We start from the raw sequence: 12,211 nt of genomic DNA, 5'->3' as shown, positions 1-12,211 counted from the left end.
ACAAGATCAAACTCATCCCAAACAATCTCGACAAGACGTGACTCCGCCCTCTCACTTGGATCATCCCAATTTCGATCCAGACCATCCCGGAGCTGAGCGATTTTATCGTATAGATAACCACTAAACTCCTCGACATGTCCCTGCAAAGGGTCATCCCGCACCTCCTGATGAAGGAGAGAGCGGGTCACCCGAAACAGGGCGGCCGGGCGGATATCTGCCGACGCAATGAGGGTGGAGGCGTAAGAACGCCTCGCCTCCCTCATTGCCACTAGGTAGGTCCTAGAATAAGACCTAACTAGTGTCCGATCAGCCTCAGAACGACTGGACCTCCAGGTACTCTCTAGGCGTCTTCTCCGGCGTTTCATCTCCCTCAGCCCCTCGGAGAACCAAGGGGCCGGCTGAGATCTGCGCCGGGTCAGAGGCCGCAAAGGCACGACACGGTCCAAAGCTCCAGCCGCGGCCTGTTCCCAGGCCACAACTAGTTCTTCAGCCGTGCCGTGGGCCAGATCCTCAGGAAATGGCCCAAGCTCCGTCAGGAACCTCTCAGGGTCCATCAGACGCCTGGGACGGAACCAACGTATTGGTTCCGTCTCCCTGCGATGGTGGGTGGCGGTTCGAAAGTCCAGGCGAAGAAGAAAATGATCTGACCATGACACCGGTTCTGTTGCTAAATCATCTAAGTGATCAGCATTTACATCTGGTTTTTGGGCGAAACTGGTCCTGTAGAAAACAACTGGTTCACTTAATGGCCGCCACAAGGTTGCAAAATCAAGGTCATGTGAGTGACTCATTTTATGACCATAATGGGCCAGCTCCATTATGGTCATAAATTGAGGACTACCTGTAATTGTTTGTTCCCAGACAGGTGCCCTTGGGGCTTGAGGGTAGTGAGTCATGCTCTTTCTTGATTTGTTCCTCCTCCTCCAGGAGAATGTCCAGCTCCACCTAAGGAGTACCAATGGCCCCATTGAGGTCTACCTGTGCCCGGAAGAAATTCTGGAAGAAAGTCCTGCCAAGGAGAGTTGTTTTCCTCTTCCAGCACCCCAGGAGGTTACTAAACCCACAACGGTGAAAGGTAATGTTGGAAGCTCTGAAGGGACGATCACCTTGGTCTTCTGGGAAAGACTTTGCATAGCCTGCTAAGAAGCTGTAATCAGCCTTCTGCCCATTACTAATCATTGGAAATACCTAAAAGTAAGTACCCAGTCAAATTTATTTAGAGAGGGAATCCCATCATAAGGCACAGTCACCAAAGTCTGTTGTGGCCGTATCTTGCACCTAGTTGTGGAAGCTCGTGTGAGACCAGGTTATTTCTAGGAAAAGGATAAGGGCCATGATAGTCTCTCTGGTCTTCTGTAACTCAGAATAGAATAGAATTGAATTGAATTGAATTCTTTATTGGCCAAGTGTGATTGGACACACAAGGAATTTGTCTTTGGTGCCTATGCTCTCAGTGTACATAAAAGGACAAGATACATTTGTCAAAAATCATAAGATACAACACTTAATGATAGTCATAGGGTACAAATAAGCAATCAGGAAACAATCAATATAAATTGTAAGGATACAAGCAGCAAAGTTAATGCAGTCATAAGTGGGAGGAGATGGGTGATAGGAAAGATGAGAAGATTAATAGTAGTGCGGACTTAGTAACTAGTTTGACAGTGTTGAGGGAATTATTTGTTTAGCAGAGTGATGGCATTCAGGGAAAAACTGTTCCTGTGTCTAATTGTTCTGGTGTGCAGTGCTCTATAGCGTCGTTCTGAGGGTAGGAGTTGAAACAGTTTATGTCCAGGATGTGAGGGTCTGTAGATATTTTCACAGCCCTGTTTTTGACTCGTGCAGTATACAGGTCCTCAATGGAAGGCAGATTGGTAGCCATTATTTTTTCTACAGTTCTAATTATCCTCTGAAGTCTGTGTCTGACTTGTTGGGTTGCAGTTGCAGCTCTAGTCCAAGCGGTTGCTTCTTCTCGTCCTGCCTGCTCTTTCCTTTTCTGGGCCCCAAAGGGGGAGGGAATGGGGTGGGGGAGAGTGAGAACCCACTTTCTCATCTGGCCCCTGCTCCTTTGAAAAAGGTGGGCAAAACGGCATCCACATTAAGGATGCGGGTGGATCCTGGTAGCTTCCGGAGTTCAATAGTTGGGTTCCATCTTGAGACCTCGGCCTCACTTAGAAGAGTTCCAATATTCGCAGGGCTGCCACAGAGAAGAAGGTGGGGTCAACCTTTCTCCAAAATATCTGAAGGCAGGTCAAGACACATGGATGGAACCTAATCAAGGAGAGAAGCAACCTAGAACTAAAAAGAACTTTCCTGACAGAACAATTAATCAGTGGAACGGCTTGCCTTCAAAAGTTGTGGGTGCTCCCAACACTGGAGGCTTTTAAGAAGAGATTGGATAACCATTTGTCTGAAATAGCATACGGTTTCCTGCTTAAGCAGGGGATTGGACTAGAAGACCTCCAAGGTCCCTTCCAGCCCTGTTATTCTGTTACTTGGTGCCCAGGGGTGCCAGCTCTTAGAATAGAATCATAACTTTATTGTCACTTTGAATGAACGCTAATCGGCATGCATTAAAATGAAATTTCGTTGCATAAAAGCTCTCAAAGAGTCACCGCCTCCAATACACACTACATGAACATGACAAAATAAATAAATACAGAATTAAATAAACAAATTAACACGATAAAATAAATAAATAAATACACACACATGCACGCGTACACACACATATACAAAATCTTGGCCCTGCCGTCTTTGCTGCGATGCTCACATTGTGCCTTGACTTCCTTCTTGTTTCCACAGTGGAATTGGTGAAGACGGAGGTGCCGGACTGCCTGATGGAGGGGGAGGATGGTCTCCTGGAACCCCCTCAGCACCTCCTGCAGCAGACAGAGGACCAGCTCCCTTCTACAGCCTACGGCGACCCAGGCCCCTTTGTCAGTTTTTCCCCTCCCCTCGACCAAGAGGATTATCTATGGGGACTGGAGGAGGGCGAGGGTGTAAGTGACTTGTTTGATGCCTATGACTTGGCGGATTTGCTGAAAAATTGAACCCAGAGCTTCCCGGGGCCCTTCCTACGGTGCTACCAATAACCTGCCCTGCGCACACACAGGAGACGCAGATTCCGAAGCTTTCGGCTCGCTCTTAGCGTCTTTTTTTTTTTTTTTTTTTTTTTTTTAGCATTTTGTCCAAAGGACACAACTCGCAAGCTTGCCTCTTCCACTTCGTTGTCCCTCCATTTAAAAAATCCTGGCCCATTCAAGGCTTTCCCAAAGGATTTTGAATGGGTCCCAGTGCAGTAAAGCACCCCATATGCTGCTATGGGGAAGCCTCCCCTTTTTCCCTCCTTTCTAGCGTTTTATCTTTCTTTCTTTCTTTCTTTTTTTAAGAAGGGCCGAGGGTCAGATTTTGGACTCGTTTTTCACTCTTTCTTCCAGAAAGAGAAATTGCACGCACAATTGCCAACGCCTCGGAGGAACCAGGAAGTCTTAATTCAGTTGTATATTTTCTCAGCGGAACCCCACACGTCTCAACGGGCGGAAGGCCTCCCTCTAGGGCACCGCTCATCCCCTGAGAAGGACTTGCAAATCTTTCCTTCGTAAGGGTGCCAACGTGACTTAGCGTGCCAGAGAAGCCCCAAATTTGTTATTTTCCTTCTGGACCCCTGATCCCCAACCCAGGCATCCCAGATGTACCGTATTTTTTGGACTATAATGCACTTTTTTGTCTCCCAAAAGGGTATGAAAATGTCTGTGCGTCTTATAAACCAAATATTACCAAAGCCCCGCCCACCTGCCGGCCATTTTTGTGGGGGGGGCCTCTGCACACCCCATTTTGGGCCTTTTTTCAGCCTTTTTTGGGCCCATTTTTGAGGCTTTTGACCCATTTTTTCAGGAAAAAACAAGCTGGAAAAAGCCTCAAAAATTGTCTGGAAAAAGCCTAGAAAACGGGCCAGAAAAAGCCCAGAAAATTGGGCAGAAAAAAGCCTTGAAAACGGGCAGAAAAAAAAAGCTGGAAAAGGGCCAAAAAAGGGGCACCCATGGCCAAAACCCTTTTTTTGTTGTTTTCCTCTTCTAAATTTAGGTGCATCTTGTACTCCAAAAAATACGGTAGTTAGGTAGTTGTCCAAAAGTAAATCTCCTGGAACAGGAAATGATTTGCAGGATTCCTGGCCAGAAGCAGGAAGTCGAAAGTAGCTGTCTTCTTGATATGAGCTTCCCAATAAATATTATGATCCATCTTTCTGGATGGGGGGGGGGGTAGGCCAGCTTCTCCTGATGCCAAGGTTGTTCTCCTTCTAAGTGAGCCTGGGTCAACCAAACCTGTCTCCGAGGCTACTCGGCGCAAGGTGAACTTGGGTAGCTTCTTCCATAGTTTAGTACCCTAGCTGAATTTTGGAAAATCTCAGCATGCCCTGGTTTGAAGCTAACTTCACATGCCTTGCAAATGCTTTTAAATCCATCTCGGAGGCCATACAGCATCCTCCACATGTTTGAGGTTTTCTCGTCAGCCCAGCTGGTGAGGGAGAGCGGGAGTTTTCCAAGAAGAAAGAAAAAAAAAAGATTAAGCACATTGCTTGGTTGCACCTCAAGCGATGGATAAAACCAAGAGGGCGTTTGATTTCTTTTTCTGCTAAAAGCTGAGGTCTAAGAAGGCAGCCACGTTCTTTCCCAATATGTAGCTTAAAAGGGACATTTTTAAATCCATGCAAATACACTTTTCCCCTTCCCCAGAAAAGTTTGGTCTTTTGAGTTGGCTGTGTTCATTTCCTAATTGGACCATTTGTGATTGCCCAACTTTCATTCTTGGTTGCGTCCAAGTGTTCAACTCAAAGTCAGGCCAACTGATCCACTTCTCCAAGATCTGGATCTCGGTGGGTCCGAGGTTTTTCAGCGGTCCCTTGACCGTAGCCTTAATTCTGAAGTGTGTGTTTTTCGGTCAAAAAAATAATGGTGACCCATCAGCTATTTTATGTATTCTAATAAGTAGAATAATGTAGCCTCTGACTCACAATATAGGAAGCAGATCTGATGTTACAGGGGAACATTATACTCAGTGGTGGGATTCAGATAATTTTAACAAACGGTTCTCTGCCCTAAGGACTGGGTGGGTAGGTGTGGCCATGGTGGGTGGGGCCAGGGGTGGGTGACAGGCAGCACTCGGAAGCAAAAATGGCCAGCGGGGGTGGGTGGGTGTGCAGTGCCACCCTGGGAGCAAAAATGGGCCACCGGGGCAGGGCACTGCGCACCCACCCATACCCATTGCATCATTTTAGTTCTAGTAGGCCTCCCTGCAGCCTCCTGGGACTGAAAACAGGCTGCGGGGGGGGGGCTCCACCCCCCCTGTGCCCCATTTTGGGCCTAGTAGGCCTCCTGCGAGCGAAAATGGGGCTTGTGGGGTCTCGGGAGGGGTGGGGCCAACCAGCAATTTTAACAACTGGTTCATCCGAACCGGCTGAATCCCACCACTGATTATACTAGCGGTGGAGTTGCACATTATTCGCCTGCAATCTGAACGTTTGCAGACTCTTATAAATCCTTTGCTTCTGAGGCTAACACTGGCATCTCAGCAGTACCTGTTTATTTTTGCCAGAACATAGCTTCCTAGTATCGGTGACATCGGATTTGACCGCAACAGATCACTTTCTATCAGATAACCAGATTTGGTTGTCTACCAGAATACATTGATTATTCAAGAGCTCAGGCGATCTGAGTTCCCCTCCTGTAAGGTCACATACCTGCAGCTCTAAACAAAATTGCAGTGGGTTTCCTTTTGGGTTTGCTGCTGCTGGGTGGAAGGAGCTTCCTATTTCAAAATTAGTTCATTTCTATGAAAGGTGAAATGGCTCCTGACCTGTACTTTATTTTTCTTTCAAAAAAAAGGAAGAGATTTTAAAGATTACGCATCTCTTCCTTAAGTAGAATGGTGGCAGGGAGGGGGAGAAAAATCAACAGGCAGGGAAATCTTTTCCAGTAATTGTCTCATAATTGTCATTTCTAGCTGCCTTAGAGTGACACAAGTCCATCTGTAGTAAATGCATCTTTTCTCAGGGAACTAGAATGTCACTTGGGTTGTTTTCTGATCCAAAATTGCTGAGCTTTGGAGAGGACCGTGCTGCCCAGGAGCATCCGCTCTCATCAACAGGTAGAGTAGGGGTGTCCAACCGTGACAACTTGAAGATCTGTGGACTTCAACTCCCAGAATTCCCCAGCCAGCCATGCTGGCCTGAGGTATTCTGGGAGTTGCCACGGTTGGACATCCTTGGCGTAGAGGGAGACCAGATGCTAAATAGACAACAAGATGACCTGGGATCCAGGGATCCTCCTGTGGTTTAAAGTCTGGAGCTTTACTAATCCTTAAGCCACCAATCTGGCACGGTTTGGACCCACCCTTGATTTTTTTTTTTAAATTTTCTTCACAACTTCTGTGACTGAATTCCTTGGAACAAATTCAGCCTAGCTTCAAAGGGGCCTTAACCACATCATCGCATAGAGCTGGCTTACTGCCACGTTGGGACCCTGTATCTGGGCTGTATCTGTTCAGGAAGTCAGAAGATCTTAACCTAACGCAAAGGATATTTAGATTCCAGGATGAAACATCAGCCTAGCCTTTTTTTTTTTGACATGCTTGTTTCTTCTGCATGCGAAGGGTTATAGTTGGGCTGCTCAAAATATTAATTCCTTTGCTTGCGGTAGGTGAAAGATCTTGTCTCAGTCGGAATTAGCAGTGAATAACCGGAGGCCTGAATGTGTGTTTGTGCAGGCACATGGTGGGTGAACGTGGGGATGCAAGAGAAAGAAATTCAAAAGATTGCATCATCTGGAAAGTGAATATCAGGTTCTGAATAGTGTTTTGGGGCACCTGTCTTATGGGGAGGGGGGAGGAATCCTCAGCCTATACGCTTTTCCCTTAGCTGAGCTCTTAAAATCTGAATTGCACCCTGTGTTCCAAATTAGCTTTGCACTTTGCTCGTGCAAAGCGTAGTGATTTTATTTTTATCTTGGTTGCAAGGAAATGGGTCCACGTTCACGACGTCAGTGACGGTAGTTCACAGAAAGCTTCTCACTGCCTTATTTTTTAGAGCCCCTGGTGTCGGTTTGCTGGCTACACTCACCCTCAGTTTTCTTGCTCAAGCAGGAAACGAGGGAGCAGAAGGCGCCAAATCTGGGCGCATCGTGGCGCAGCTTTGCCCCAGGTGGCTATAGCAACACTGGCCAGGCTGAAGATCGCATTAGAATTGCACACATTATACCTCTTGACACAGATGCCTTGCACTACCCAAGAGTGAGCCTTAGCACACTTCTTTGTCCAGATGCTATTTTCTTCCTCGGTGCACAACTCTGCCGCCCGGTCTACGGCAGCTCGCCATGGCCGACTTGCTGTGGGACAAGAGTTACAGTAATATCGAAGAAATAGTGGCACAGAATCATTAAAGAAAGGATCATTAAAGAAGGGACAAAATGAAATGCAAATGGCAAAAATTAAAATATTTATTAAATTAAATTGAATTTTTTAAGAGTTGTCCTGTGGCGAGTTGGCTATGTTGTGTTAGGTGTGGTGAGTTGGCCGTGGTGAGTTGTCCCATTCCGTGCCACCCCTGCTTAAAAAGAGAAGCGGTTGTTTGGATAGGGGAGCAGTTCAGGGGTGAAATGCTACTGGTTCACTCCGGTTCGGGTAAATTGGCAGTGATAAAAACTACTGGTTCAGGTGAACCGGTAGTAAAGAAGAAGAAGCTACTGGTTCGGTTAAACCGGTAATTGAAATGGATACCGGTTCCTCTGAATTGGTATTTCCAACGATTGGCTGTGCCGCGCAGTTTAGCTTTGCTATAAAGCAGGAAACTTAGCAAACCTAAATTGCGCGGCACAGCTGATCCCCACCCCCACTGTTCTACTTATCTTCCCAGCCCTCATTTTGGTGTGCACAGCACACATTTGGGGCACATGCAGCATGCACGGCCAGAGAACCGGTAACAGACCGGTTCGGATGTCACCACTGGAGCAGTTCCATTGCTAGGTGCTGGTCCCTGCTACAGTTATTGACTTATTGGCTTTGTCTAGCTCATCTTCGTTAAATTCTGGGCGCACATATAGTGTTAGAAGTGTGTGTGTTGGGGGGGAGGGGGTGGTGGTGCCAATGTTCCCTTCTTTGAGCAAAGGGCTATGTGTTTTTTTACTATTTGATAAGCTTTTGGAAGACAGCCGTCTTAATGGATTTCTTCATCAGTGAAATTATTTGTACGTAGAGCAATGAATTTGAAGAACCGTTCACAATACCGGAAGTTTGCAGAATGCTGTTTTTTGAGCTAGGCTTATAGAGTAATTAGTTCATCATGTCGCTGTTTGTTTAGCAGAGGGTTTTTTGGGTGTTTTCTCACACCAGGTTTTAATAGGGGTTGAGCATATGCTTAATGAATTGCGGCTCAGCTCCAGTCTTAATTCTACGCACGGGAGGGATTTCTTGTGCAAGCCACCTTTTAAAATTCTTACCAATACCTTTGGCCCAGCGAACACTTGCTGGGTTTCGTCTTAAAAATTGTAAAAGTTGTATATAATTGTTGCACTGTATTTATAACAGGAACCATCTTTTGACGCTCGTTGGGCCACGTGTGGGTTTTATTTGCGTTGTTTGAAAACCAGAGTATTTAAAAAAAAAAAAGTGTTCTAAGGCTTTTTGTGATGTTTGGCTTGGCCTTGTGGATGGAGATGTGTGTGACTTAAAACAAAAAAATAACCTTGAGGCACTTGATGATGTGTTTTATTATTTTTCTTTTGTGAGCAGCAATGACAAGAAGAAGAAGAAGGAAATAAAATGTTTGAACCAAAGTGGGACTCATGGTCAGCTCTTTATGTGTGGCTCCTTTTTTGCTTTTTTTAATTTTAATTTTTTTATTTATTTATTTACATTTATATCCCGCCCTTCTCCGAAGACTCAGGGCGGCTTACACTATGTTAAGCAATAGTCTTCATCCATTTGTATATTATATACAAAGTCAACTTATTGCCCCCAACAATCTGGGTCCTCATTTTACTTACCTTATAAAGCAGGGGTGTCCAAACTTGGTCCCTTTAAGACTTTTGGACTTCAACTCCCAGAGTTCCTCAGCCAGCAAAGCTGGCTGAGGAACTCTGGGAGTTGAAGTCCAAAAGTCTTAAAGGGACCAAGTTTGGACACCCCTGTTATAAAGGATGGAAGGCTGAGTCAACCTTGGGCCTGGTGGGACTTGAACCTGCAATAATTGCAGGCAGCTGTTGTTAATAACAGGCTGTTTAGCAGCCTGCGCCACTCAAGGACCTTAATTACAGGAAGTGCTAGGTTGACATCCTTTCTTTTAGTCACCGTTCAAAGTTACAAAGTTAGCACTGGGAAAAAGTGACTTACGATCATTTTTCACAACCGTTGCAGCATTCCCCATGATCAAAATTCAGACCGGTTAGCAATGACTCAGATTTTTGATTATCGCAGGTGTTGTGACCCAGACCCAAGTAGGTAGCAACGAACTCATGTGATCCCCCTTTTGCGACCTGACAAACAACATAAATATGGGACGCCAGATTCACTTACCCACATGATTTGGTTAACGACTGCAGTGATTTACGTATACACAAACGTTATGACACAAAAGGTCATAAAATGGGCGAAACTCATTTAACGAATGCTTGCCTTAGCAACGGAGATTTGGTTGCTCAGTTGCGGTCAATGCAAGGACTAACCTACAATTAAGAAAACTCGCAAAATGTGCAATGATAAAATTAAATTGCCACCATTAACTATTAAAAAAGCAGGAAGTTGGAGGGTCTGTAATGTTTCTTGCAAGAGATTAATTCTTCAGAAATTGGGAGAGGGGGTTTTGGTTTCCTTAATTTCTTCTCTGAGGAGGCTTCTGAATTTTATCTAGTTTCTCTGAATTTATTCAGCTGGGATGGTGAAAGATGCAGTTGCTATGACTGGTAGTCCTCGTTTAACGACCAGTCAATGACCAAACTTAGGACAGACTTCAGAAAAGCTACCTGTGACCCAACCTCAAAAGCTTCAACTGCCAAACAAAGACACACACACGCACACCCTTCAGTCATATCGTCACATTTGCAACTGGTAGCAAGGTCCCATGGTCATGTGAACACAATTTGTGATGTATTTTCCCATTTTCCAACAAAACAGCAAAAAACACCCACTGGATATCCTGGGATTGGCATAATGACCATGGCTTTAACAATGGTCACACGGTGGTCCACTTTAGGGCCACAAAGAATTTATGACCAAAATTACAGGCCCAATTCCCATAAATTTGAGGACTACCTGCACTTCCTGATAAGGAAAAAAAAAATCCACACTAGAAATTTCCTTGTGATTTAATAGAACAGGCTTCAGACACTGCTGGAGAAATGATAATACAGTAGAATGGAGAAGATTCATAGGCATTGCATAGCTTTTGCAACTGGAGTTTATTCAGGATTCCCTACAGCAACTTTGAGGCTGTGTTCAAAATGTTCCCTGGGAGAAGGGAAGAGTATGGAAAATGATGCCCATCAAATAGAAGAACAGTTGAAGGGAAGAGGGAAGTGGAGAAGTTGTGTTTGAGCCAGTGTTGAAAGTATTGTGGAAAAAATGGGCTGCAAATAGAAGACTCGTTTCCAGAGCTAAGACATCTGGAAAGATAACCAGAAGATGGATTGACTCTATGATACTAAGGTAGGGTTTAATTATGGGTCATTGAATTGGTTGAGTTCATGCAATACTTTTATCTATCACCTTTATGGGTTCTTTTTTTTTTTTTTTTACAAATAACTTGGGGCAACAGACATACCTATTACTCTTATTTTCCACATACATACATATACATATATTTGTTTTCTGAGGTTTTTGCGGGTGTTTGCATGTAGGTCCTTAGCTATTCGGGTTCTCTCCCGCGTAAAATTGGAAGTGTCTTGGCGACGTTTCGACGAAGTCTCATTCGTCATCTTCAGGCTTCAGCTTCGGTTCACATTGCTCCCAGAAGCACGAAGCTGAAGCCTGAAGATGACGAATGAGACTTCGTCGAAACGTCGCCAAGACACTTCCAATTTTACGCGGGAGAGAACCCGAATAGCCAAGGACCTACATATACATATATGTATACATATATGTATACACACACACACACATATATATTATACGTATTACAGACACACATATATAATAGGAGAAAGGAGTAATAGGTATGTTATATATATATATGTATATACCCTGTTTCCCCACAAATAAGATCCCCTGATAATAAGCCCTCCCCGAAATTATTTAAACACGTGCAGCCGGTCCCCGCCATTTCTTCTGGTTAGGGTTAGGGAGACAGCTGGAAATTGGGTAAGACGGCAAGAGGAGCCCCATCTTGCTCCTTGCACCTCAATAAGACCTCCCCAAAAATAAGGCCAAGTACTTATTTCAGGTTTCAAAAAATATAAGACAGTCTCTTATTTTCGGGAAAACACTGGAAAATAGGAGAAAGGAGTGATAGGTATATTTGTTATAACTAACAAAGGGACCTTGGAGGTCATCTGGTCCAACCCCCTGCTCACGCAGGAGACCTGTACTAGGAATTCGAACTGCCAACCTTTCTGATTGACAAGCTCAGTGTCTTAGCCAATCAGCCACCTAGTCAGGAATATATAATAATATATATTCTCTAGAGGTAAAGCAATCTGGTGTTTGGATGTAGTGCTTCCAGTCAAGGAAAATAAATTATTCCTGCAAAACAAATCACTATATTTTCTTTCTATTCTGTTCTCTATTGTTCTGGATTGCTATAATTTCATCTTCAGTGAGCTAATGCAGAGATTTATCTTCCGCCTGCTGTTTTTCCCGGAAACTCATAGATTTCCCTAAAATGCTGTCTTTGGGGCCTGTTTACTTATTTAAATAGATTTCCTTGTTTGATCTTGACATTCCTTTGGCAACATGATTTATGTATTCATATTTTGCTTTCCTACTCATCATTAACTCAAACGAAGGAGATGAAGGGTAGGAAAGCCATTGATCTTACTAATCTTTTATGTATATTAATTAATGTCTCCCACAGTTGCTTTAACAATTGAGGCAATTAGTAAATTGATTAACCGTAATAGTCTCCCTGTTAAACAGAATCTTTTGGAAAAATTTAGAGATACATTAATACGACCTGCCATTACGGATAGCCCTTAATTTACGTCTGCTTCTTTAGTGACTGTTCAAA

At 44.4% G+C, this 12,211-nt stretch overlaps 1 protein-coding gene across 1 annotated transcript in view; it reads left to right on the top strand.

Annotated features, from left to right (window-relative positions):
• Nucleotides 1–8,822, top strand: part of E2F2 (E2F transcription factor 2) — a 63,759-nt gene extending 54,937 nt beyond the window's left edge. Inside the window, exons 6-7 of the mRNA XM_058196251.1 lie at nt 928–1,075; nt 2,806–8,822. Coding sequence (XP_058052234.1) covers nt 928–1,075; nt 2,806–3,053 — 396 coding nt within the window. The 3' untranslated portion in view covers nt 3,054–8,822. The remainder of the gene's footprint in view (nt 1–927; nt 1,076–2,805) is intronic.
• Nucleotides 8,823–12,211: the final 3,389 nt, after the last annotated feature.

This window comes from Ahaetulla prasina, chromosome 10 (genome assembly GCF_028640845.1).
Source record: "Ahaetulla prasina isolate Xishuangbanna chromosome 10, ASM2864084v1, whole genome shotgun sequence".
Classification (NCBI taxonomy): domain Eukaryota; kingdom Metazoa; phylum Chordata; class Lepidosauria; order Squamata; family Colubridae; genus Ahaetulla; species Ahaetulla prasina.
This window is presented reverse-complemented; position numbering and strand designations above follow the sequence as displayed.